Below are 27,851 nucleotides of genomic sequence, written 5' to 3'. Positions count from 1 at the left end.
TTTCCACCCTGAGCAAACTGCTCTCTCTATATTCATGCATCCATTACGTGCTCACTCCTTGATTCCTCTAATGGAGCTCCAAGAATGGCAGCCATCTTTATAGGCTCATTTCCATGCCCCCTTGCCAAATGTTTTATTTTATCTGTTAACACCACAGGACAAATGTGTATGTTTAACTAGATAATTATTATAGGTTTTAACATCATATTTACAGAAATATGAAGAAATACCCAACTGTGAAAACATTTAGAGATAATTGGTCTTATTCAAAAGATCCCCTCCCTTTTTAACTACAGTTAGACGCAGTGATCCAGATTTTGGATTTCTTTGAGTGCTTCTTTATCTAAGACCTTTCTTCATTAAGGTTAATCCATGAAAGAGAGTCCAGGATATCAACAACTTCAGTTAAAGTCCGCATCAATCAGAATTTGAGAACAATATTAATTTTACTTCTTATTTACTAGCTTTAGGGGTTTTCTATAGTACTAGCTTTCGTGCCTTGCAGCCACTACCGAGCACTAGGCAGTGTTCGGTCAAATACTATATGCAGAACAGCACAAGAACCTAAAGACGGGTATAATGTTTAAATAGGTCCTTGAAGTCTAAATAGGTGGACCCTGGAATGGAAGACAGTGAAGTCTACCTGAACAAAGTGATCTATATTTGACAATGGTAGCTCTTTTTAATGCCAAATTGATAACTATACCATGGTTGCTCTGCAAAAGCAGTCACTGAGATCCTCAAAACTGAAGGGAAACAAAGCCTGTCGCCACTTTTTTCATATGTACATGAAGGGGCATATTTACAAGTTCTATCACCACCACAATGTCACCTCCAGTAACGTTGTGGTGGTGATAGGGGCTTTGCCTTATTTAAAAGGCAACGTTAAGCCACTTAACGTGACTTAACACTGCCTTGTAAATGAGGCACCCTTTCACGCTGTACTTAGCGTGAAAGGGGAGGGCAATGGGTGTTGCGGTGGGCGTTCCACCGCAGCACCCATTGGTTTTGACGCTGCCCTCTATTTACAAGGGTGGCGTAAATAGAAGGCTGCTCAAACAATGAGAAATGCTTTATTTCTCCTAGTTTTTGCTGTTTCCATGTGTGCTGCATTGTGCAGCACACATAGAAACAGCAAATTTCCATTGATTGTTTATGTGCAGGAAGGTGACCATTCCTGCACATAAACAATTTTTAAAAAATGACATTTTGCAACTTCTATGTGTGCTGTATTAAGCAGCACACATAAAAATTACAGAATGTTATTTAAGGATTGTTTATGTGCAGGGAGGGTGACCTTTGTATGCCTGCTAGGCTGCTAAGTTTAGTGCCAGCACAGGGGGAAACGCAGGGCTGTACCATATTGTTGTAAAGTACGTGGTCAATAGGTTACAGGTTGTGCAAAATGCTGCAGCCAGGATTCTCCCCAAGATCCCCAGACAGGAGTCAGTGAGATCCTCTCTGAAAAAACTGCTTTGGCTACCTATTCAATATAGGTTAATGTTCAAAGCCCTCTGCCTTGCCCACAAAGTCATGCATGGCAGAGGTCCAGCCCTGCTAAAGACCCTCGTCTCCCCATATATCCCCAATAAGTCCCTCAGGTCCTTGTCCGACTTCCTTATGAACATGCCAAGGATAAAAAGATCAAGATGGGGTGGGAGATCCTTCGCACACCTGGTCCCAAAGCTCTGGAACTCAATGACCACGGAACTGAGACTGGCTAAAGATGAACCGAGTTTCAGGAAAAAACGTAAAACTTGATTTTCCCCATGATTCTCTCCCTCTATCCTCTGCATCCACTCGGTAGAGCTGGGAAGCCCTTGGGCAGCCATGTGCTTTATAAATCCAATAAATATAAATATGATGCAGCCCTGCGTTTCTGAAGTGGTGGAGCGCGGCTTTAAACCAAGGAGGCTAACGTCTTGCTCCGCCACTTTGTTGTAAATATGGCCTGTAGGATCTAGAAGCACTTCTCTTGTATCAAGCACAAACAACCGAACCGTGTTCAGCATTTACCTATACAAAATGTTCAAAATGTGCCTGCAGGTCAATTTTTGAATCACAGAGTCTGGGATTTCGTACTAAAAAGCTGTGTTTCCTATTGTCAATGAAATGCATTTCGACATAGTTCACTGACAGGAAGTATTCCCACGTTTCTGCAATTTATCACATCTTGGACACAATGTAAGAGAACAAAAAGTTTTGTTTACCGCTATCACATCTGGTGAGCATCAGGCGAATGGACCAATGTGCAAAAGTCATACTTTAACAGCAATTTGTCACTTCTGTTTGGAAACGAAGAATCTGCTACCAGACTTCTGAATTATTGGCAGCCTATTTTATTGTACTGATTATTAATACGTAACCTAGATAACACCAACTCCACAAACTAATGCCTTTATGCAACAGCCAATGCTCTTTCTACAAAGAACAAGTGAAGCAAACATAAAGTGACCTTTACTCCTTTTTGGCAAGCATACTCACATAGATCACTAGATTTAGAACTAAATAAATATTCAACAAAAAACATAAAATCCGGAGCATGATACACAACAGTGGAAAACACTATAGGCCAGCACTAGTTGAGGTGATCGTGATATGCAGATCTAGAAGCTACGGAAAATACTGGATTATACACGTGCATAATGAATAAAACAGAATTTTAACAACAATCTGGCATAAGACTAATGGGTTCTCAGTACGTCAGAATCACGTTTTTTAATGCACTAAAAACTGGATGTTTACATACAAAAAAAATTAAAAAACATTCTACCATGCAGCTGTCCTTTTTATGTAAAAGTTAAGAGGCGACAGCTCAAAAATCTCCTAAATTCATAGATTTACAGAATTTAAGCATAGGCCCTTTGTGACTCAGTGGCAACATGAGAAACAAGTTGAGAACAGATCTCTGACCAGAGATCTAACATTAGAGCAGCTGGCGCAGTGACTCTGTGGTGTGAAGGGCCCAGAGCAGCCCAATTCTGGCTGACTTTTACAAGCCAAAAAGGAGCAAGCACCCAATTTTCCTTGCTTGCATTAGAACACATGGCACCTTTGCTACATCACTGCTTTTTTATGAAAAGTGTGGAGCAAAGCTGGAAGTCACACAACAGCAGCACAATCAGATTGTTACCTAATGGTCATTTTGAAACCCAGTGCCCAGCAGGAGTTGTGCTAACCATGGTCATATTATGAAAATTGCCGTATTACATACAACACATGTTATGTAAAGTGAAGTGAGTGTGAAAATGAATATGTATGGAGAATGTTGGTGCTTCTTTGCTTGATTTGGCATTGATTTGCACTGCCGGTGCAACACTGAGCTCTACCTACCTGAAACTCAACCCTTGAGGACTGAAGTAATACTTCATGCCAACAAGACTAAACTACCACAGGTACAAGCCTGTCTCACTGACATGAACCTAGCGGCAGCAGCCAGTTCACATGCAATGCAAAATCCCTTAACAACATCCTTGAAGAAGGCCATATATTGAGAGAACAAATAACAAGAAAAACAATTACAGTAAGGAACCACCACTCCTTCCTGAAAAAAGTGAACCCCATTCCTTTCAAAAGCAGATTTGATTTATAATAAAGCAAATACCTGGTCTTCTCCAACTTGGATGGAAACAATACTGCACTAAGTTCAACACAGTCTGAATAAGTTCAATCATGTATCACCCCAAAGCTGAACAAGCTACACTGGTTCCCCCTTTGACCCGTAACATCTTCAAGAACAATTACATCACCTATCAGATATGATAAACCAGACATACCCGGCCAAGAAACTGATTGCATCAATCAGACAGTGCCACACCAGAACCAAGGATAATTCAGACTGGAGACTAAAATGTGCAAGAGGAAAACAGAGCCTTCTCCATCTTTGCACCAATAATCTGGAATAATATTCCCACCAACAGACTGGCTCCAACCCTCCTGTAAGGCAGAAAGAAAATGAAAACTCATCTGGTTCATGGGGTCTACCCCATCACCCAAGTATTACTTATCTGCCTCTTGAAATTAATTCCAATGTTCCTTTGGCTGCTGCTTGTGTTTAGTGCTCTGTTGCTTCCTATCTAGGTCTGCGTTATAGAAATATCAATGCATGCATATATTCAGCCATACATTCATACATGCAAAGGATCAAGTGCCCCCTCGTTCATACTCAATGTGAAGGTGTTATACAGGCTGGTTCTGTGACAGGGGCTCAGGCACCAATCCTGCCACCACACCCACTTTTATAAGTACCTGCCCCTCCTCTTCAAACAGCAGTAAGGCCATGCACACCATAAAAGAGGGGTGAGGGAGCTCCAGGGGATTCAAGACCCGGAAAAGCCTCATCGCCCTCAAATCTGAAACCCTGTTGAAAACTAGCAATGCCAGTATTTTCTAAATGGTTCGAAGGGAGCTGTTTAGCAGTCACCATAGTTGCACTGAGCAAGTGTTGCATTAGTTGGGATGTGAGTGCAAAATGATTTTGAGGCAAGAGGAACCCTGTATCTTTTTCCAGCCAAGCAACTCTGTGTGGATGTCTTGGCCTGTCATGGAAAGAACACACATGTAAAAGTACAGAATATGCCCACAAAAGTACAAAGAGGAGTGTAAAGGTAATGATTTTACAGTGGCAACATCTGGGGTGAACTCCTGAGCATGCTAGCCTTCCCCGAATCAGTATGATTCAATTACTGTATTACATCCATTTTCATCTGAGTAAACTTATACAACAAGATGAGTGAAAACTAAGAAAGCCATGTAGCAGGATCGGAGGAAATAGGCTAAGGTTTGACATATAGAATTAAACATTATCTGTGCGAGCGGAGACCTTGATTGAAACAGACTCAGTTAAATAATGGGATTGCTTCATATTGCCTTGATGCTAGATGTCTATGTGGGGCAGAGTTTGAAGGAATCTTGGAATCATGCTTCATAATTAGGGAGATAACATATGAAGTATGGTGATTTGGCCCCTATCTCCCTCCAAAACAACTGGGGCTGTGTTACAAATAAGGTGCAATGTTCCACCCTTCCCCTCAGCATACCTTTAACTGGATGCACCATCCACAGACTGGGACACCTCACCCGATTACAGGAAACTCACACCCGCACTGTTCCTGCACTGGGAACAGTGCATTAGAGAAAGGCTCCGCAGCTGTGGGAAGCTGCCGGGCTGCTTGGCAGGGACGTGGCATACCTGGCCTCACATTTAAAGGGAGCAGAGATCCCCTTGCAGGTGGCTGCAGTGAGTGAGGATAGTAGCTGCATGGGGATGCCTGGGCATCCCTAGGACTCCCATACCCCCCTCCAAAAAGATGCCCTCCGGGCAAAGGATTGCTGTATTTGCATGGGCCATGCCCTATGAATATGATGAAACACCCCTTCATGATCACACTAGCTCGAAGTGTGTGCTGGTATTATTCATTTTACTGTAGGGGCCTCAGAAGTGTCAGTGGCCTTTTCTGTAATGCTAGGATGCTCTGTGGGATCAATTAGTGGGTTCACATATTTGTTGTGACCCTAGATCCTTTGAAATAATAGGCCCCTGGGATACTTACTTGAGAGGGTAACTATAATGGGAAAAACCCTTCTTCCCTGGCAGCAGCCACTGTGCCAAAAGCTATTAACCGACACAACACATACTATTACTTCCCCTCAAGACCTTGAATGGTTCACCTACTAGAATGACTGCACACATCTGCCACCCAATAAAGTAGAAGTATGACAGGCCCATCAGAGGAAAGGATATTTCCTACAAGCAAAACTCCTGAGCAATTCAGCCAGACATATCCAAAATGGCTTTGCATATTTTTAGAGGATCATCCTTCCAAAATGCAACACATTAATATAGTAACTACTTCCATGTTAAGGACATTGTAAGCATTTAACTATGGCTCAGACCTACATTGAGAAAGAAAGCCTTTAACAACTGGTATGGCCCGAGTGAGAAGGGCTATAAGGCTATTAGAACATTACAGCCACTCAGGGTGGAATGTTATCAATTAAAAAGAGAAAAACAGAAAGACAAACATTAGAATATTGGAGCAGAAGACTTTTGTCAGCCATTATTGGCCCTAAGCAACGACGAGGACTAATAATGCTGTGTACAGTTTTAGGGTAAATTAATTCTGCTTTTCTTCTGTGAAAGATGACGGAAAGGTTACGCCTGTTTTTTCTCGACGGTCTCCTTCAGTCTCCTTCCGTTTCTGTCTGTTTCCTCCCTTGACTCCCTCACATTTCCTGCTTACTTATCTTCTGTGTTTCTTTTAGACTTTCAAATCTTTTTTTCTTATTATTATTTATAGAACAAAGCAGGACAATGTTGTTGATGCCATTTCTCACTGAACTGATAACAAACACAAAAATGTTTTTGGCAGAAATTAACAACTGGCCGATTGCTGCTTTCTAACAAGCACTGGCAAAGCCAATAGCTATGGCTGGAGTTTTGAGTCCGGACTAAAATACTTTGAAAAACCCTGCTGTATTCGAACAAAACAAAAAATTATTGTTTTCTGTATGTTCAGTATCTATGAGGGAAATAATTTAATGCATCATGATTCAGTGCTTTTGGAACATATATGTAAATTTGAGGTTTTAAGTTCATGACTCATTCTTGATGTATTACATTCCCATCACCTAAATAGAAAAAAGCACCACCAGTTTTTGTGAATCCATCTTTGCGTGTGGTGTCAAACTTAGATGGGTTATTGGGTGGGATAGAAAGAAAAATTCAATGAGAATTATTAAGCCCATCATCCACCAAGCAATATGGCACTGAGTTTGCACTGTCTTCGAAAGTTGGTTACACTAATATTTGTGGTTGTTTATTTGCGAAGCATCTTAGACAGAAATATTGCAGCTTTTACATTAAACAGTACAGGGGAACCCAGCAAAGGGGGGTATCAGTATGCCAATATTGGGTGCAGAGGGTGGTGTGTATCAGCCACAAAGTTTGAAGGAGGGGGAGCACCAATGTTCCGCCCTACCCAACTCAAGGTTCCTGTGCTCTATTTTCAATCAGGGGAAGCAATGTGTTTACCCCGGTGGAGCTTTCATTGGCTCTGTAGGTGCAAAACTTTGACTCCGAGGTCTATCCATTGATTCGCTAAGAGTGCCAGTTAACAGTGATAGTCGTCCTGCTATATTGAGGGAGGTGCAACCTGTACTCATTTTCCCTGCCTTTGTCCACCACGCAAGCCAGCTCGCTCAACATGAACTCCAGGCTCACATTCCAACCAACAGGAGGGCACAGAAATTAACTAACACTTAGCTACTGACAGCCTGTGGGATCGGAGGTCTAGGTGTCTGGAGGGTCTGCTCAACCTTCCCCCAAATGTAATGGCTGGAACTTTGCAGATATTTGGTATTTCCAGACAGGAGAAGAAGGTCTTCTCCTACTATTTATGAAAGAACACTTTCACGCTTGTTAGATAGCCGCTATCAGTAAATTGTAAGTGCTATTACAAAGTAGCAAACATAACATATATTCTACTGTTTCAGCCAATCATGATCAATCATGTTTAGCAAATTATGTCTTTGGATTCCAAATCTGATACAGGTACATAGTGTTTTTGACATCTAATGTACCACCTCACCCTAGGTCCTACTTAAGGGTTAAATTAAAAATCTTTATAAAATATCTGAATCTAACTTCCTGATTCTGACTACAGTGACAAGAGACAGTTTAATATGGACTAGTACTGCTATAAGTGGCTGATAATGTGGTATCCCTCAGCACTTCTTATGGCCTGACACAACCCAAGCCAGTCCAAGTGTGCTAGGTGTTGCACAGCAGGGTTAGAAAAACATATTTTAGAAAAGCACATGGGACTTGGCCGTTGTCCAAGATAACAGAACAGGCCAATACTCTGGAGATGCCGAAGCGGAGAGAAATAAGGAGGAAAATGTGAAGCTTTAGGAATTCCTTACAGTGTGCATACTTGTAAGAGCTTTGATGTACGAGTTAGATAACCAGCACCAGAACAAAGGGCTTGTAATCAAGAGAAAAAGAGAGCCAGAAGAAGATAGCACTATTGATGTCAAAGTTAACATAGCTGTCAAAAATAAATCCCGTATGGCAGTATCAAAGGCACAGTGGCGTAGCCAGACCTTTGGCTGCCGTGGCAGCACCTGTGTTTGCTGCCACATGACAGAAGCAGGTAAGTGCGGGGCTGCTGGCGATCCCTCAATACCAAAGGGGATGATGGACGGAGCACTTGAGCTAATCAAACACTCACCCCCAGTCAAATGATCTGGGTTTAATCCATCATCATTCTTTAGCTCACTCCACCACCCCAGTTCAGACATGACCATATGCAAATCAGTCTGACCCTGTGCCTCATGGGAACAGTCCAGCCTGAACTGCCAAGCCATGTTTTCCCTGGACCGGAAACAAGCATCCTGGGACAGGTTTCGGGTTCATAACCCTCATCAGCCAGGTTATCTTGAATCCAGTGGCAAAGTGAGCAAGGGACCCACGTCTGGGCATACCCTGCCAACTTAGGGCGAACAAAGCGATACCAAAGGGGATGATGGACGGAGCGCTTGAGCTAATCAAACACTCACCCCCAGTCAACTGATCTGGGTTTAATCCATCATCATTCTTTAGCTCACTCCACCACCCAGTTCATACATAGCCATATGCAAATCCTTCTGACCTTGTGCCTCATGGCAACAGTCCAGCCTGAACTGCCAAGCCATGTCTTCCCTGGACCGGAAACAAGCATCCTGGGACCGGTTTCGGGTTCATAACCCTCATCAGCCAAGCTATCTTGAATCCAGTGGCAAAGTGAGCAAGGGACCCACGTCTGGGCATACCTTGCCAACTTAGGGTGAACGAAGCGATACCATGCCACTGGAATCAAGCTACCCTGGCTGAAGAGGGGTGAAACCCCGTAACTGGTCCTAGGATGCTTGTTTCCAGTCCAGGGACGACCTGGCTTGGCAGTTCGGGCTGGACTGTTCCAATGAGGCACAGGGTCAAGACTGATTTGCATATGGCTGGGTTCAAACTGGAACGGCATGGTGAGCAAAAAAACAATGGATTTAGGCCCAGATCTCTGTACTGGGGTGAATGCATGACATAGTTCTACATTCTGTCCATCAACTGTTGTTTTTGCATTTGTCACCCCGAGTGGGAAGGGTATGCCCAGACGAGGGTCCCGTGCTCTCCATGTCACTGGAATCAAGCTATCCTGGATGAAGAGGGGTGGAACCACAAAACCAGTCCTAGGATGCTTGTTTCCAGTCCAGGGAGCACCTGGCTTGGCAGTTCGGGCTGGACTGTTCCAATGAGGCACAGGGTCAAGACTGATTTGCATATGGCTGGGTTCAAACTGGAACGGCACGATGAGCAAAACAACCATGGATTTAGGCCCAGATCTCTGTACTGGGGTGAATGTATGACATTGTTCTACATTCTGTCCACCAACTGTTGTTTTTGCATTTGTCACCCCGAGTGGGAAGGGTATGCCCAGATGTGGGTCCTGTGCTCTCCATGCCACTGGAATCAAGCTATCCTGGCTGAAGAGGGGTGAAACCCCGAAACCGGTCCTAGGATGCTTGTTTCCAGTCCAGGGAGGACCTGGCTTGGCAGTTCGGGCTGTACTGTTCCAATGAGGCACAGGGTCAAGACTGATTTGCATATGGCTGGGTTCAAACTGGAACGGCATGGTGAGCAAAAAAACGGTGGATTTAGGCCCAGATCTCTGTACTGGGGTGAATGCATGACATTGTTCTACCTTCTGTCCATCAACTGTTGTTTTTGCATTTGTCACCCCGAGTGGGAAGGGTATGCCCAGACGTGGGTCCCGTGCTCTCCATGCCACTGGAATCAAGCTATCCTGGCTGAAGAGGGGTGAAACCCCGAAACCGGTCCTAGGATGCTTGTTTCCAGTCCAGGGAGCACCTGGCTTGGCAGTTCGGGCTGGACTGTTCCAATGAGGCACAGGGTCAAGACTGATTTGCATATGGCTGGGTTCAAACTGGAACGGCATGGTGAGCAAAAAAACGATGGATTTAGGGCCAGATCTCTGTACTGGGGTGAATGTATGACATTGTTCTACATTCTGCCCATCAACTGTTGTTTTTGCATTTGTCACCCCGAGTGGGAAGGGTATGCCCAGACGTGGGTCTTGTGCTCTCCAGGCCACTGGAATCAAGCTATCCTGGCTGAAGAGGGGTGAAACCCCGAAACCGGTACTGTTTCCAGTCCAGGGAGGACGTGGCTTGGCAGTTCAGGCTGGACTGTTCCAATGAGGCACAGGGTCAAGACTGATTTGCATATGGCTGGTTTCAAACTGGAACGGCATGGTGAGCAAAAAAACGAAGGATTTAGGCCCAGACCTCTGTACTGGGGTGAATGTATGACATTGTTCTACATTCTGTCCATCAACTGTTGTTTTTGCATTTGGCAATCCCTCGAGACAGCCACAGGTAGGAGCGGCGGGGAGGTGTGCTGACAATCCCTGCATTTGCTGCGATGGCCGCAGGTAAAAGCGGGGGGCGCCGCCCCCAAAACTCATCCCGCTCAGGGCGGACTGCTCCGTTCCCCCTTGCTATGCCACTGCAAAGGCACTGTTGAGATTGAGGAGTGTGAGGACGAAGTGCAGATGTTTGTGGCAAGCAGACAGCATAAAGATAAAGGCTCAAATGAGTGCTTTCTTAGTGTGGAGGAATGCTCGGATTGCAAGTGGTGAGGGAGACAGTCACTCTAATGTAGATAACCAATGGTTTTGAGAATAAAGAGATTCAAGGGTGTGTATGATAAAAGAGTAGATAGTCATTTGGAAATACAAGATTTTGTCTTAGAGGAGGTATGTATGGAGAAGCGGATGTTGTATATAACAATTTGTCCCTGGCCTTACACCCTTTGCTATTTGTGAGGTGAGTGCAGGTGTAAGTCCCTACATTTCAGAGGACAGAAATTATCCAACTTTGGGCACCAGGGGCAGAGGGTGAAGATTTAGAAGAAACAAATAGGGCGGATAACTCTTTGCAGACCATTATTACATTAATAATTAATTGAACAAGTAGGTGGGCTATGCTGTGAATGAACAGAGTGCTTGATAAATATCTTAGTTGGGGGCAATGAGAATTTCCATCTTTAGATAAGGGGTCAGTTGGGTGGGAAGTGGAGAGGTTGACATACCTGTGATGTTTATGTGGATAAGGGTGTGGTTAACATGGGCAATATCAGTCTGACTGGAGTCAGGAAGCAGAACAAGGCTCAGCGTTTTTCAACGGACTTCCACTGATTAGGTCTTGCCTAGGCAGCGTGCATGCGCTGCCCTAGGAGATGACCTTTGGAAATGGGTCTGCTCCTTTTCAATCACACTCGTGCTTGTGCTGGCATCCACGTTGCGGGAGCGAGCAGTGCTCGCAGGACCCATCTGGTTCTAATAAGCGTGGCTGCGTGCTCCTGTCCCCACCCCGTTGTCCATGTTATCTTGTTTCTGGCATCCCCGTTGCTCCAGGCCGTCATTGTGGCATTCTGTTGTGGCCGTGCTGTTGCTGATTACCGTTTTGGCATCTCTTGCACTGGGTGACGGATTTACTACTATATGAAACAGGAGCAGATGAGCCGTCTATCCCTGCCATCCCCAGTGGTGCGATTTGACTAATAAACGTTGTGAACTGTGTGTGGGAATTGCCTTTAAAACCCGCCCCTCACTGCTGTTGGTGTAGTGCAAAGCCACACACTGTGTACCAACATTGCAACAAGTACAAATATCCTAGCCTCGCTCTGGTGAGACATTTCTATAACTGTTCCACTGTTCAGTGATGTTAGTGCTAACAGTCAGAGGTCTTGTGTGTGCGTGCGTGCGCCCGTGTGTTGTGTGTGCGTGAGTTCGTGAGTGGTTTCAAACCTCACTCTGACCCAGAGCTCCAAGCACAGTTCCATCTCTGCCTATTGATGGTATACGGGCAAGTTAGGACTCTGGCAAGTGCTTCCAGTCAGAGGCCTTGTGAGTGCGTGCGTGCGCGTTGGTTGTGTGTGCGTGAGTTCGTGAGTGGTTTTCAAACCTCACTCCACCCCAGAGCTCCAAGCACAGTTCCATCTCTGCCCATTGATGGTACACAGGCAAGTTAGGACTCTGGCAAAATGCTGAGCCGGCAGGGCTGAGGGAACCAAAGGCACCAGGCTTTTGTTTCACGAGGCAATGCACGCTCCAGCACTTTTACAAACGAGGCCCACGCCGTCACATATTTATTTACCAGAGAGCCCAGCAGGGATTAGGGCTTGTGAATCTGCCAGGCTTTTGAATTGAAACCCTCGAAAAGAGATAATTCCAGTAATGCGTGAAGCACCAGTCACCTGGTAAATTGTTAAAACACCATAATCACTTTTATGCGGCATCTGCTTGCACACATTCAGACATGTCTAACACAAGAAAACACCTTTAGGATTTCAAAGCGTTTTTTCTTTATTATTACTGCATTTTTGCTTTTTTTAGGGATATATTGTATAAAACACTTGTAACTTCCCAGTAGGATGTACAAGCTTTTGCATTCGTTTTTGGACACATCAAGGTGGGAGCAAATGTCCTGCTTAAATTTTGTTTTTTCTAAGAAAAAAAAAAGTTGTGCGGTTGAGTGCTTTAAGAACAGCACCAGCGAAAATACGCAATTTGATCTCCAAGCTATCGGAGCTTCCTGGAGGGTCTTTTGGTTATACTCCACATTTCTACCCACCACGTGCCTCCGTTATTGTTTTAAAGTGTGAACAACTCTGCAAACTAAGGCAGAGGTGGGCTTGGCTTTGTATGGGATGGTGGGGGTGGTGACATCTCTGAGAATATCTGTTATTCTGAAAGTGTGGCGGCCCTTGGCAGAGTTGGATAGTTAGATGTGGCCTGGCTCCACATTTCATACTTGTGAGGTTGATAACATAAATAGAATTGGGTAACACATATAAAAATGTATGGAGGGTTGCTGTGTGGGTTAATGTGTGTTAGAAAGTTAGCAAATTCCTGGCTCAAAATTCCGTTTTACTGAGTTTGTTGACTAACAATTAGCATAAATGTTGGAAATACTGAACTGTGGGGATTTAAAATGCGGCCTAAGAAAAGCCTGTGTGCCTGAGACAAAGTCAACAGCTGAGGCATGAGCTTAAATCAAAAGCTTATCTTTCTTTTTCAACATAAGAAAATGACCATCGAGGTGATCACATTTAGAGTGAGTGCCTCTCAAAGGTGTTGTGTGGCTGAGGAGACAGTCATTCACAGGCTAGGCAACCTCGTCCCATACCTTTCGGTTGTTCAAAGCTGCTCCCCACTCCCACCATTGACCAGTGGATCAGACGGAGCAGTACTATTGCACGCACAGGGTTCCTGAGAGCTCTGCGGATGTCACCCCCTACACCAGGGACTCGCACAGGGCCGGCAGGGAGTCCGAGTCTTGGCTGTGCATGGAGCTCAGCCCCGTGTCCGAGTCCTCGTCATGCTCCTACGGGCTGCTTTTTCACAGCTCCTGTCCCTCCTCAGCCCACACCTCCGGACTGTGCTCGGGTGTCTTTGTGTCCTCCGGGTCACTACCTCCCTCTGGGACCTCTGTCCTGGGGCACTCTTCACTGTCCCCCACTTCCAGGGTGGCCACGCCAGCCAGCAGCCCGCACACCTCCTGCTCCATGTCCACCTACACCTGCTGGCTGCGCCCCAGTTTGCTTCGGAGGGCTTTAAGGTCCGTGTTGAGCTACAGCTCGATAAAAAGGCTGGTGCTTAGCTCCATGGTAACCCGCTCCCTCTCCATGAGGAGATCGCTGCCGCTGCCCCCGGCTCCAGGGAGTGCCCCTCGCTGTCCGCGGAGCTGCCCTCGGCCTCCCTGGCTCAGAGCACCCCCTTCCTCCGCTCCATCCACTGGTGGTTCAGCTCCTCCTGTATCTCCGTGGCAATCTGTTCCACGAGCTGCTCCTGGCGTGCCAGCTCCTCCTACAGTCACAGCACCTCGTCTTACTGCCGGGCAGTTAAATTGCAGTTACCCTGCAGTTCAAAAAGGCTTTATTTAGATGGTGCAGCAGGTGTAGTGACACTGGGGCCCAAAGCTCTAGGAGCCCCTCTAACCGCCAGCTATTGCAATATTTTACTACTAAACAGGCAGTCACAAGGTCCCAAAGAAGCGACCTATTGGCTATGCCAATGCTTGTTTTTAAATGCCTACCATTTGTTTTGTTTTTTTGCGCTATTATAAATGCCTTTATTTTTTTCTGCACAACTGGCATTCTGCTCATGGAGCTCCATTATGCTGTCTGTTCTCATGCTGACAGCGACCCTTGACCCTGCTTGCAGGTTAGGCCGCTGCCCACACCGCATAGCACCGCCTGTGTGTCCGCAACTCTGGGCCCGCTGCTGCCGCTTTCGTGAGTTCGCTTCCCCCTATCGCTGCCTGTGTTTGCCTGCTCCCTTTTTGTGGCTTGCTGCCTCTGTTTTAATTTTTGCTGCCTCTGTTTTAATTTTGTGGCCTCTGTTTTCATTTGGTTGCCTCTGTTGTCCTGTACTTGTTTTTTGCCCCATTCTGCTGCCTTTTCCCACCTCTTGCCTTCTGTACCCTCGTAGTCTCCCGCTGCTGCATCCATGTAGCCCCGCCCCCCGCTCGCCTATTCGCCGCCCTGCTCCCGTCACCCAGCTGCTCCTCCCTCCCACCTCCCCATATATGGCGCCCGCTGCGCGGTGAAAGGAGCGACCCTTGACCCTGTTTGCAGGTTAGGACGCTCACCACACTGAACAGCACAGCCTGTGTCCGCGACTCTGAGCCTGCTGCTGCCGCTTCTGTGAGTTCTCTTCCCCCTATCGCTGCATGTGTTTGCCTGCTCCCGTTTTGTGACTTGCTGCCTCTGTTTTAATTTTTGCTGGCTCTGTTTTAATTTTGTGGCCTCTGTTTTCATTTGGTTGCCTCTGTTGTCCTGTACTTGTTTTTTGCCTTATTCTGCTGCCTTTTTCCCCCTCTTGCCTTCTGTACCCCCGCAGTCTCCCGCTGCTGCATCCCTGCGGCCCTGCCCCCCCGCTCGCCTATTCGCCGCCCCACTCCTGCCACCCAGCTGCTCCTCCCTCCCACCTACCCATATATGGCAGCCGCTGCACGGTGAAAGGAGCGACCCTTGACCCTGCTTGCAGGTTAGGCCGCTCCCCACACCACACAGCACCGCCTGTGTGTCCACGACTCTGGGCCCGCTGCTGCCGCTTCCATGAGTTTGCTTCCCCCTATCACTGCGTGTGTTTGCCTGCTCCTGTTTTGTGACTTGCTGCCTCTAATTTTTGCTGCCTCTGTTTTAATTTTGTGGCCTCTGTTTTAATTTGGTTGCCTCTGTTGTCCTGTACTAGTTTTTTGCCCCATTCTGCTGCCTTTTTCCCCGTCTTGCCTTCTGTACCCCCGTAGTCTCCTGCCGCTGCTTCCCTGTGGCCTCATCCCCCCGCTCGCCTATCCGCCGCCGCGCTCCCGCCACCCAGCTGCTCCTCCCGCCATAGCCATCCTGGACGGCTAGAAGATCACCCACAAAGACCGCACCAATGGAGTTGGAGGAGGAATCGCCATCGTCCACAAGTCCACCCTAAAGGTCTCTACCATCTCCGACGACACCCTCAACACCGCAGAACACCTGCACTTCCAGATCCACACCGATCCCAACACCACCCTCAGAGGAACTCTGATCTACAGACCCCCCGGACACGTCCACTGTTCAGCGACTCCATTGCCGACTTCGTCAGCAGGCATGCCCTCGCTCCACGGACTGCATCCTCCTAGGAGACCTGAACTTCCACCTCGAAAACAACAACAACACCAACTCCACCACCCTGATCGACAACCTCGCCAACATCGGACTCAGACAGCTCGTGACAACGCCCACCCACACCGCCGGCCACATGCTGGATCCCATCTTCTCCGCAAGCTCCCACATCTCCGTCAACCACACCTCCGAACTCCACTGGACCGACCATCACTGCATCCACTTCACCTTCCGGAAACCCACCACGCACCACCGCACCCAACAGATCCCCCGCCGCTGCTGGAGCAAGGTCACCGAAGACCAGCTAATCACCACCCTCGCCCGGAGCCCACCCGCCGACCCTGACACCGCCGCCAACAACCTCAGACACTGGATCAACGACTGCGCCAACACCCTCTCCCCAGTTAAAAATCCCTCCAACAGACGCACCAACAGGAACACCAGCTGGGTCACCATAGACCTCCAGACCTCCAAACAAAACTGCCGAAAATTGGAGAAGAAATGGCGCCACAAACAGACACAGGAGAACAAAGCAGCCCACAAGAACGCCCTGCGCCAATATCATCACCTCATCAGATCTGCCAAAAAGATCGCCTTCAAGGACCGCCTCGACAGCAACGCACACAACAGCAAAGAGCTCTTCAACATTGTGAAGAACTCTCCAACCCCAGCTCCAACACCAACAACATCCCACCATCGCAAGACCTGTGCAACACCCTTGCCTCCTTCTTCCACTGCAAGATCGCAGACATCCACGACAGCTTCAACAACCAGTCCACCGAGGCAACCAACGTCACCTCGGACCCCACGGCCACCACCCACAGCGACCCCCTGCTCATATGGACCAACATCAACGACAACAACACCATCAAAATCATGAGCACCATCCACTCTGGCTCCCCGTCAAACCCATGCCCCACCACACCTTCAACAAAGCCAGCACCACCATCGCACCCCACCTCCGCAAGGCCATCAACACCTCCTTCGAGACCGCGACCTTTCCGGAGAGCTGGAAGCACGCCGAAATGAACGCCTTGCTCAAGAAACCCAAGGCAGACCCAAGGGACCTCAAGAACTTCCGGCCCATCTCCCTACTCCCGTTCCCGGCAAAGGTCATCGAAAAGGCCATCAACAAACAGCTGACCCACTATCTCGAGGAGAACAACATCCTGGACCCATCCCAGTCCGGGTTCCGCAGCAACTACAGCACCGAAACAGCCCTCATCACCGCCACCGATGACATCAGGGCCCTGCTGGACAACGGCGAGACACTCCTGGACCTCTCAGACGCTTTCGACAAGGTCTGCCACCACACCCTATGCACTCGCCTCCACGACGCAGGAATCCGTGGCAAAGCACTGGACTGGACCTCCTCCTTCCTCTCCGACAGAACCCAGAGCGTCCGCCTCCCCCTTCCTATCCGAAGCCTCCAAGATCATCTGCGGCGTACCCCAAGGATCATCCCTCAGCCCGACCCTGTTCCACATCTACATGGCTCTGCTCACCCGCGTCGCCAGACTGCCCAACCTCAACATCATCTCCTATGCCGACGACACACAGCTGATCCTCTCCCTCACCAAAGACCCTTGCACCGCCAAAACCAACCTCCACGAAGGAATGAAAGTCGTCACCGAATGGATGAAAAGCAGCCATCTGAAACTGAACTCGGACAAGACGGAGGTCCTCATCCTTGGCTCCACCCCCTCAGCCTAGGACGACTCCTGGTGGCCGACTGCCCTGTGCGCAGCACCGACACCCACAGACCACACACGCAACCTGGGATTCATCCTCGACTCTACGCTCTCCATGACCAAGCAAGTCAACGTCATCTCATCCTCCTGTTTCAACACCCTGCGCATGCTCCGAAAGATCTACTGGTGGATCCCCACCGACACAAGAAGAACGGTCACCCAGGCCCTCGTCAGCAGCAGGCTGGACTATGGAAACACCCTTTACGCGGGAATCCCGGCCAAACTGCTGAAATGACTGCAACTCATACAGAACGCCTCCGCACGTCTGGTACTCGACATCCCAAGCCATGGCCACATCACACCCCACCTGAGAGACCTACACTGGCTTCCCGTCAACAAGAGGATCACCTTCAAGATCCTCACCCATGCACACAAGGCACTCCACAACCCCGGACCGACATACCTCAACAGACAACTCACCTTCTACACCCCGAACTGCCAGCTCCGCTCCGCCGACCTCGCCCTCGCCACCATCCCCCGCATCTGAAGAACGACCACTGGTGGCAGATAGTTCTCCTACCTCGCCGCCAAGTCCTGGAACGCCCCCCCCATCCTCCTACGGTAGACTGAAGCCCTTCTGACCTTCAGGAAGCTACTCAAGACCTGGCTGTTCGAGCAGTAGCAGCACTCCCCCCCCCCCACAGCGCCTTGAGACACTTACAGGTGAGTAGCGCGCTCTAAAAAGGCCTTGATTGATTGATTGATTGATTGACAGCTAGCGCTGTGATGTTATATGTTATTACAGTGGGGTACCGATTCTATTTTCAATTTACATGTGAGTAGTGATATCACAACTAAGGGCCTGATTACGATGTTGGTTGGAGTTGCCGACGACCGACATCGCCGTGGATGTGGAACCGACCAACCGTAGGTCAGCGATCCTGACTCCACAAATATGATGAACCCTCGCATGGGTCGTTCGCAAGCTTCCATTTCTCAATCGCAGGCTGCTGTTGCAAGGGGATCCTGCTAGGGGCCTACAAAGTTGCTTTCTGACAGACTTTTCATGTCGGAAAGCCCAACATGAAAAGCCTATGGAAAACCAACATCATAATCCCGACGGCAGAAACGCCGTCCTTAAGGGATTAAGTGCATGTTCCAACTGGCCGACAGGCTTCTTGAGCTCATCAGAAGCCAGCTGGAATGACCAGCCGGTTTCAATTCCAACCTCAGTATTCGTAATACGGTGGTCAGATTTGAAACCAAAGATGTTCGGTTGGAAAGCCTTTGACTGACATCAAAATCAGTGCCTAGGTTGTAATCAGTGCAAAAACAACAATTGATGGACAGAATGCAGAACAATGTCATACATTCACCCCAGTACAGAGATCTGGGCCTAAATCCATCGTTTTTTTGCTCACCATGCCTTTCCAGTTTGAACCCAGCCATATGCAAATCAGTCTTGACCCTGTGCCTCATGGGAACAGTCCAGCCCGAACTGCCAAGCCAGGTCCTCCCTGGACTGGAAACAAGCATCCTAGGACCGGTTTCGGGGTTTCACCCCTCTTCAGCCAGGATAGCTTGATTCCAGTGGCATGGAGAGCACGGGACCCACGTCTGGGTATACCCTTCCCACTCGGGGTGACAAATGCAAAAACAACAATTGATGGACAGAATGCAGAACAATGTCATACATTCACCCCAGTACAGAGATCTGGGCCTAAATCCATCGTTTTTTTGCTCACCATGCCTTTCCAGTTTGAACCCAGCCATATGCAAATCAGTCTTGACCCTGTGCCTCATGGGAACAGTCCAGCCCGAACTACCAAGCCGGCTGAAATGCCAGAAACCGGTCCTAGGAAGCTTGCTTCCGGTCCAGGGAAGACATGGCTTGGCAGTTCGGGCTGGACTGTTCCCATGAGGCACAGGGTCAGACTGATTTGCATATGGCCATGTCTGAACTGGGGTGGCAGAGTGGGCTAAAGAACGGTGATGGATTAAACCCAGATCAGTTGACAGATCAGTTGACTGGGGGTGAGTGCTTGCAATGTTCAACACTCCGTCCATCATTTCCTTTGGTTTTTGCTTTGTTCGCCATAAGTTGGCAGGGTATGCTCAGACGTGAGTCCCTTGCTCACTTTGCCACTGGATTCAAGCAAGCCTGGCTGAAGACGGCTGAAATGCCAGAAACCGGTCCTAGGAAGCTTGTTTCCGGTCCAGGGAAGACATGGCTTAGCAGTTCGGGCTGGACTGTTCCTATGAGGCACAGGGTCAGACTGATTTGCATATGGCCATGTCTGAACTGGGGTGGCAGAGTGGGCTAAAGAACGGTGATGGATTAAACCCAGATCAGTTGACTGGGGGTGAGTGCTTGCAATGTTCAACACTCCGTCCATCATTTCCTTTGGTTTTTGCTTTGTTCGCCATAAGTTGGCAGGGTATGCTCAGACGTGAGTCCCTTGCTCACTTTGCCACTGGATTCAAGCAAGCCTGGCTGAAGACGGCTGAAATGCCAGAAACCGGTCCTAGGAAGCTTGTTTCCGGTCCAGGGAAGACATGGCTTGGCAGTTCGGGCTGGACTGTTCCCATGAGGCACAGGGTCAGACTGATTTGCATATGGCCATGTCTGAACTGGGGTGGCAGAGTGGGCTAAAGAACGGTGATGGATTAAACCCAGATCAGTTGACTGGGGGTGAGTGCTTGCAATGTTCAACACTCCGTCCATCATTTCCTTTGGTTTTTGCTTTGTTCGCCATAAGTTGGCAGGGTATGCTCAGACGTGAGTCCCTTGCTCACTTTGCCACTGGATTCAAGCAAGCCTGGCTGAAGACGGCTGAAATGCCAGAAACCGGTCCTAGGAAGCTTGTTTCCGGTCCAGGGAAGACATGGCTTGGCAGTTCGGGCTGGACTGTTCCCATGAGGCACAGGGTCAGACTGATTTGCATATGGCCATGTCTGAACTGGGGTGGCAGAGTGGGCTAAAGAATGGTGATGGATTAAACCCAGATCAGTTGACTGGGGGTGAGTGTTTGCAATGTTCAACACTCCGTCCATCATTTCCTTTGGTTTTTGCTTTGTTCGCCATAAGTTGGCAGGGTATGCTCAGACGTGAGTCCCTTGCTCACTTTGCCACTGGATTCAAGCAAGCCTGGCTGAAGACGGCTGAAATGCCAGAAACCGGTCCTAGGAAGCTTGTTTCAGGTCCAGGGAAGACATGGCTTGGCAGTTCGGGCTGGACCGTTCCCATGAGGCACAGGGTCAGACTGATTTGCATATGGCCATGTCTGAACTGGGGTGGCAGAGTGGGCTAAAGAACGGTGATGGATTAAACCCAGATCAGTTGACTGGGGGTGAGTGCTTGCAATGTTCAACACTCCATCCATCATTTCCTTTGGTTTTTGCTTTGTTCGCCATAAGTTGGCAGGGTATGCTCAGACGTGAGTCCCTTGCTCACTTTGCCACTGGATTCAAGCAAGCCTGGCTGAAGACGGCTGAAATGCCAGAAACCGGTCCTAGGAAGCTTGTTTCCGGTCCAGGGAAGACATTGCTTGGCAGTTCGGGTTGGACTGTTCCCATGAGGCACAGGGTCAGACTGATTTGCATATGGCCATGTCTGAACTGGGGTGGCAGAGTGGGCTAAAGAACGGTGATGGATTAAACCCAGATCAGTTGACTGGGGGTGAGTGCTTGCAATGTTCAACACTCCGTCCATCATTTCCTTTGGTTTTTGCTTTGTTCGCCATAAGTTGGCAGGGTATGCTCAGACGTGAGTCCCTTGCTCACTTTGCCACTGGATTCAAGCAAGCCTGGCTGAAGACGGCTGAAATGCCAGAAACCGGTCCTAGGAAGCTTGTTTCCGGTCCAGGTAAGACATGGCTTGGCAGTTCGGGCTGGACTGTTCCCATGAGGCACAGGGTCAGACTGATTTGCATATGGCCATGTCTGAACTGGGGTGGCAGAGTGGGCTAAAGAACGGTGATGGATTAAACCCAGATCAGTTGACTGGGGGTGAGTGCTTGCAATGTTCAACACTCCGTCCATCATTTCCTTTGGTTTTTGCTTTGTTCGCCATAAGTTGGCAGGGTATGCTCAGACGTGAGTCCCTTGCTCACTTTGCCACTGGATTCAAGCAAGCCTGGCTGAAGACGGCTGAAATGCCAGAAACCGGTCCTAGGAAGCTTGTTTCCGGTCCAGGGAAGACATGGCTTGGCAGTTCGGGCTGGACTGTTCCCATGAGGCACAGGGTCAGACTGATTTGCATATGGCCATGTCTGAACTGGGGTGGCAGAGTGGGCTAAAGAACGGTGATGGATTAAACCCAGATCAGTTGACTGGGGGTGAGTGCTTGCAATGTTCAACACTCCGTCCATCATTTCCTTTGGTTTTTGCTTTGTTCGCCATAAGTTGGCAGGGTATGCTCAGACGTGAGTCCCTTGCTCACTTTGCCACTGGATTCAAGCAAGCCTGGCTGAAGACGGCTGAAATGCCAGAAACCGGTCCTAGGAAGCTTGTTTCCGGTCCAGGGAAGACATGGCTTGGCAGTTCGGGCTGGACTGTTCCCATGAGGCACAGGGTCAGACTGATTTGCATATGGCCATGTCTGAACTGGGGTGGCAGAGTGGGCTAAAGAACGGTGATGGATTAAACCCAGATCAGTTGACTGGGGGTGAGTGCTTGCAATGTTCAACACTCCGTCCATCATTTCCTTTGGTTTTTGCTTTGTTCGCCATAAGTTGGCAGGGTATGCTCAGACGTGAGTCCATTGCTCACTTTGCCACTGGATTCAAGCAAGCCTGGCTGAAGACGGCTGAAATGCCAGAAACCGGTCCTAGGAAGCTTGTTTCCGGTCCAGGGAAGACATGGCTTGGCAGTTCGGGCTGGACTGTTCCCATGAGGCACAGGGTCAGACTGATTTGCATATGGCCATGTCTGAACTGGGGTGACAGAGTGGGCTAAAGAACGGTGATGGATTAAACCCAGATCAGTTGACTGGGGGTGAGTGTTTGCAATGTTCAACACTCCGTCCATCATTTCCTTTGGTTTTTGCTAGGTTGTAATCAGGACATATTGTAAAGGTTTGTACAAAGATACGTCCCCATCTTTGGTTTAAATGAAGTAGTTCATTTTCTAATAATTATTGCTCATGAAGGCAGATTATACAAACGAATTCCCCTCTGACAGTAGTGAGAAAAGTGTCATTTGACCTAGATAACACATTACGGTGTAATTAACAATTGGTGCTGCACTGCAATAAGTGTTCCTAATTCATCTGCTTCACATACGCTTGATGTGTAGTTCCTCCCATATCTTTGTGTTAATGCTTAATTTGAGCTGGTGATTGCAGGTGGGGCCCAATTGCACTACTTTTTTTGTGGATCAATAATTATTTTTCTTGATAAGACTTTTACCCAAAGCAAGAAAGTTAAAAACACATAAGGGGTAAAGAAGGAGAAAGATGAACAAACTGTGAAAAAGGGAGAAATAAGGAACTTCTGACAGTGAGATAAAGGGTGTGGGAGTATTTGGTGTTAAACTTAAAAAGGCATGACGTGGAATCAAGACTAGACAGCCTTGCTATTTGGTGCAACAACATTCAATAATGCCTACTAATGGTTTCTGAGCAATGCTTTGGGACCCAGCACTTATTCATTTACAAATTAAGCACTGCCCTGTAGCAATTTTATGCTTTTGAAAGGGGTCTCAATAATAATACCACATCTTGGTAGGTCCTTGGAGATATAATGCTGCTCGCTGCAGATGAGACTTGCAGAGTATTGGGCTCCTTTTGGACGGCGGTAGGCAATCACTTCTGGTACTGTTTGTACAAAAAACTGTTACAGCTCTGAAGGTGGCAGAAGGGAGAACTTATTTTTTTTTTGTTTAAATCTGTTTTTATTGATTTCGTAAACATAGTTGCAAACTTACAGCTCACTGGCATATGCATTCCGTAGTCGGCACTCTTAGTGTCAATAGCATTACACATCGCACATGCTAGGGTTATGGTCAAATAACAGCACAGAAGAGAGAACTTATTGAATGAGATTCTACCTCATGAAAATAGGCCCTGCCACTAGCACAGCTCTCATGCTATATCCACTAGTGATGGTTCTCCCTGTGGTGGGGCACCCTACATCTCACCAAGGACCTTGTGTAACGGGCAGTACCGCAACGCTGACACTAAACCTAGTTTCTGCTAAACTGTATTGTTCTGTCATTATAAAATAAAGTGGTAACTGTGAAACGCCGAGGAGTTTCGGGTTGATTGACAGCCTTAGCAAGGTACGCGAGGCGCTGGGCTTAATACACATATGCCCTGGAGAACTGTGAGTGATTCTCATATCACGTCATTACACCCTACAATCAACTTTGACTTACATATGAAAATAATAAGGCTAATATGCAAGGAGGACTGTACTAAAAGACAAACCTAGGAGTGATATTAAAATCGTCTATCTAATGACACCTTGGAATTCACAAATGCCCTGAAGAAGTTCTGTTTACAGAACGAAACGCGTTGGCTGAAGACATCTGAACCATCTCATGAAAATGGATTGGTTATGACTTAAGTTGACTATATACGATTTGGAATGTGGTGCAATTTCGATACAAGTTATATATACCAGTGAAATGTATGAGAAACCTTACATTTTCAAAGAGCCAAACTAACCTTCTCATGTGCAGATCAAATTTGATGCTGAAATTTGCATTTTCCAAATGCTGTACAACAAATCGCAGTCCAACGGAGATCTAGGGAAAATTGAGAGACCATTAAGTAATTAATTTGCAAACAGGTAAAAAGATATTTCTAGCATAATATGTAATAGTCTACGATATATGGCTAAAATTTGGAGTCAGGCAGTGAAAAGTCAACAACAGGAAATCTGCAGGGAATAGTAAAGTAGTGTAAGCAGTTGTAAATCTCAAGCAAAGGACTACTGTGCTGTGATTAACCTAGTGCTTTACTCTGACAAAAAAACGTGCTTTTCTCAAGAAGTTTGCTATTGTTTGCGCAACTGCAGAATTGCTATCCAAATTGTGTATTGTTTGTGGCTCAATTCATTGTGCATCTAGTAAAAACAGTAAAGACTTCCATCACCAAAAAACTATAAATAAAACTGTCTAAAATACTGCATACGAATCAGTAATAACACGTTGTCACGTAGTGCCGAGCAAATTCAATAATAAAGTGCAATACAAATTGATCAATATCTCAGTAATCATGTCGATATTTAAAAAACTGACTATAGGATACATGATAAATGATACACTCTGTACAGACAGATCTTTCTTATTACCGAAAACTACTAATTTAAAAAAGCATTGTTTGTCTGGAAAGAAAGAATCGAAGTTCCAAGCCAAGAGCCAGACAATAGGTACTTGTTGTAGAACATATTATGGCAGGTTTGACTTCCATGAAAATATTCTCTCAAAAGTATTGCACATGAGAATTGAAAATCACGCTCTGAAGCGTTAAAATCACTCTACAGTCTGAATTTTACAATTAAAAATGCATGTGCAAAAAATGGTATTAATGAAATCAAGCAGCAAAAATATGTTCTAAGCAAGCATGCGTAGAAGAGGGTTTCTTATCTACAGGAGAGTTTCTTATACTGTACGCTAATGGATGTTATTTTTTTTTTAAATGTCTTCCATTTACTAAAACTATGTAATCAGTAAATGTGCATATGGTTCATAGCTGAATCTCATTAGCTAACAGTTTCCTGTACACAGAGACCTTGCTTTACTGCAGCCATACAGATATTTGCTGTGAATTGGGCCCTGCTCCATTAGCTGCCCTTAAAATTCAATTAGATAAACATCAGCCGGTCCGCCTGGGCCTCTCTTACATTAGTTCCAGCCACCATGGGGTTTCCAAGGTCGCAAACCACCATCCGAGTTACGTTTTCCATCTTGTAGTCACAGCTCAATTTACGCAAGGCCTGCAACGAAAGAAAACTGACATGGGGTTCAAAGGTCACGGTAAACCACAGCCTGCCTCTCTCGACAGTAAACCTCTTTGATTTTAAACACGTGTGAGCGCGTGCGTGCGTGCGCTGCACAGGACTCGCCACGCACAGCACGCACGACCATCAACCACCTCCTAGCGGCGAAGGAGGTGCCCACCAGGACAACTAGCCTGCTGTTCTTGTTAATTTCTTTCAAGTATAGCATTAACCTGCATACATAGCACATAATAATGTGTCAATGTTACTAGAAGGGACAATAATGATGAAATAAAGGATAACGAAAGATGTCTTCATTTCATTGTGAGTCAAATAACGGTTTCAACCTCATACATTTTAGCAATCAATAGATTTTGAGTGTTGGATAAGATATGTATCATCATTAGTTTACAAACCACAAACCATGGGCTCGGATCACAAAAGTAATGTACGTCTTTGAGTAAGTTTACACTTTTAAGTACAGTCCCTTCTTTTCGGCATTCACAAACTGCACGTTTATACTGACTTACACTTTTGTAGTAAATCCAGCACTATACACAGCCAACCACTGGTACTGCAACACCCGTGAATAGAAAATAAGGCAGGTAGGGATTTACTACAAAGAGCAGCTGTGAATACCAACGAGTAGTAAGCGTAGTCAAAAGTGTGTATGTTACTACAAAAGTGCAGTTTGTGAGTCAGGCCCCATGCATTCATGACTTGGCTTTGTGTGTTTCAAACAACACACTGGGTGGGATCTGGGTTTATAACCCAGTTTATCAAGTGGTATTCCCATAACCCACCGTAAGAGCTCCTCTGAGCACAGGTGCCTGGTAACCTGGCTCCATTATGCTCAGATCGATACACATTCTGAAACTACTGACCTCGAGTTTCTTAGCTGGCCCTGTGTAGGTGGAATGGAGGCACAGAGAAGTAATTGCGCAAAAAGCAAAGATAATAAAATATTGCAAGGGGACTTCTGCCACAGAGACCTTGATTTTTGCTTTTCCTTGACGAATATTACCGAGTTATTGAAAGCAGAAAACGAGTAAGTCATACTACATAATAAATGACTGCAAACGTTCAAAGTAATAATAAAGCACATATGCTGAAGATACATGTGCTTCACTGGAGTATTTTTGCAGGACTTAATTGAAAAGCACCACCACAACCTCGCTAGCCTAAAATCAAATATAGAGAAGAATGCATGCACGTCTCAAAGAAAGGAAGAGAAGACATGGCAGCTTTGTTTTTCCTGTAAATGAGAGAGAATAGATAGTTTACTGTAATATGTGGAGCAAGTGGCATTCATCTCTAAGCATTTCTAAAATCCATACATGCAAAATTTCGAAATGTCTTTAATACTATTGTCCCTTTCACATATGTCAATTTTTTTACATTCAGTGTTTTGGACAAGCATGGTTTTGTTCTTCTCCCACAAGAGCAACATAATCCTGTCTCGGTTTTGTTTTCTTTGATGCCCTGCTGTGGGCCTGGAGACATCTTGCTCTGGAGAGCTGCGGGCATCAATGTTAAATGTATTTTGATTTGGTGTGCTTTTATGTTTGGATGACTTCTTTTTAGTTGCATCTCTTTTGTTGGTTTTGGCAGCGTTCGTATTTTTATTGGTTGCACTTAGTTTGTGTTGTGGGGGGAGGGAACGAGCAGAAAGTAGATGGACGAGGAGGCCAGTACAGGCTAATGAACAGGCGATGGTTTGCTGAGTATTGCAATGGGAACACCAAACTTCCAAGCTAGCCGTCAATAATGCCAATCCCAGTAAAGTGGCAAATCACAACTCCCAGTGCCCACCTGAGAGATGAGATATGGATACCAGATAAATTAAAATAGCTGAGAACATAACTCTTCCTATGGCAAAGAAGCAACCTTTGCTATACACCTTGCATTTTATAACTGGGACATGCAGCTGGTACCCAGGGCCGGATTGGGAACCCAAAGCAGCCCTGGCAATTTTGTCGTACCAGCCCCCTGGGGGACTGAGTGGGAAGAGCGCAAGAGTCCACTGCTGCTTTTGTTACTGGGGGGCGATATTGCAGCACCGCTGCAAAACCGGCCCCCAGTAACAAAAGTAGCCCTCACTGTTAAAAAAAAAAGCCCCTTACCCTTTCACCCTCCCGAGAAACGCCCTAGGCCCACAATGGCCTGTCCGGCCCTGCTCGTAACCAGCGTACTGCCCAGTTCTTCCAAGAACGGAGAATATTTACAAACTCCTTTGCGTGTCTCATCCTGTACAAGCAAAGTGACTCCAGGAGAAGGAGAGCTGTACTGAGAACACACGGCGGTACTGATAACACACGGTGGTGCTGATAACACACGGTGGTGCTGATAACACACGGTGGTACAGGACTGTGATTAGAGATTCGTAACAGCTGCTAACTGCTAGCCAGCAGCGGCCCGTGCAGGTAAGAGCGGTGGGGCCGGATGGGGGAGGGGGGATTTCAACAGAAGATGACAAGTGAAAATTAAATAAATAATTAATTT

The 27,851-nt window shown here is 47.0% G+C and overlaps 1 protein-coding gene across 1 annotated transcript in view; it reads right to left on the bottom strand.

Annotated features, from left to right (window-relative positions):
* ITGA8 (integrin subunit alpha 8) overlaps positions 1-27,851 on the bottom strand; it is a 652,632-nt gene that overhangs the window by 186,757 nt on the left and 438,024 nt on the right. Inside the window, exons 21-22 of the mRNA XM_085631247.1 lie at positions 25,254-25,346; positions 24,074-24,153 (exon numbers count right to left, since the gene is read on the bottom strand). Of these exons, the coding sequence (XP_085487373.1) occupies positions 24,074-24,153; positions 25,254-25,346 (173 nt within the window). The remainder of the gene's footprint in view (positions 1-24,073; positions 24,154-25,253; positions 25,347-27,851) is intronic.

This window comes from Triturus cristatus, chromosome 10 (genome assembly GCF_964204655.1).
Source record: "Triturus cristatus chromosome 10, aTriCri1.1, whole genome shotgun sequence".
Classification (NCBI taxonomy): Eukaryota; Metazoa; Chordata; class Amphibia; order Caudata; family Salamandridae; genus Triturus; species Triturus cristatus.
This window is presented reverse-complemented; position numbering and strand designations above follow the sequence as displayed.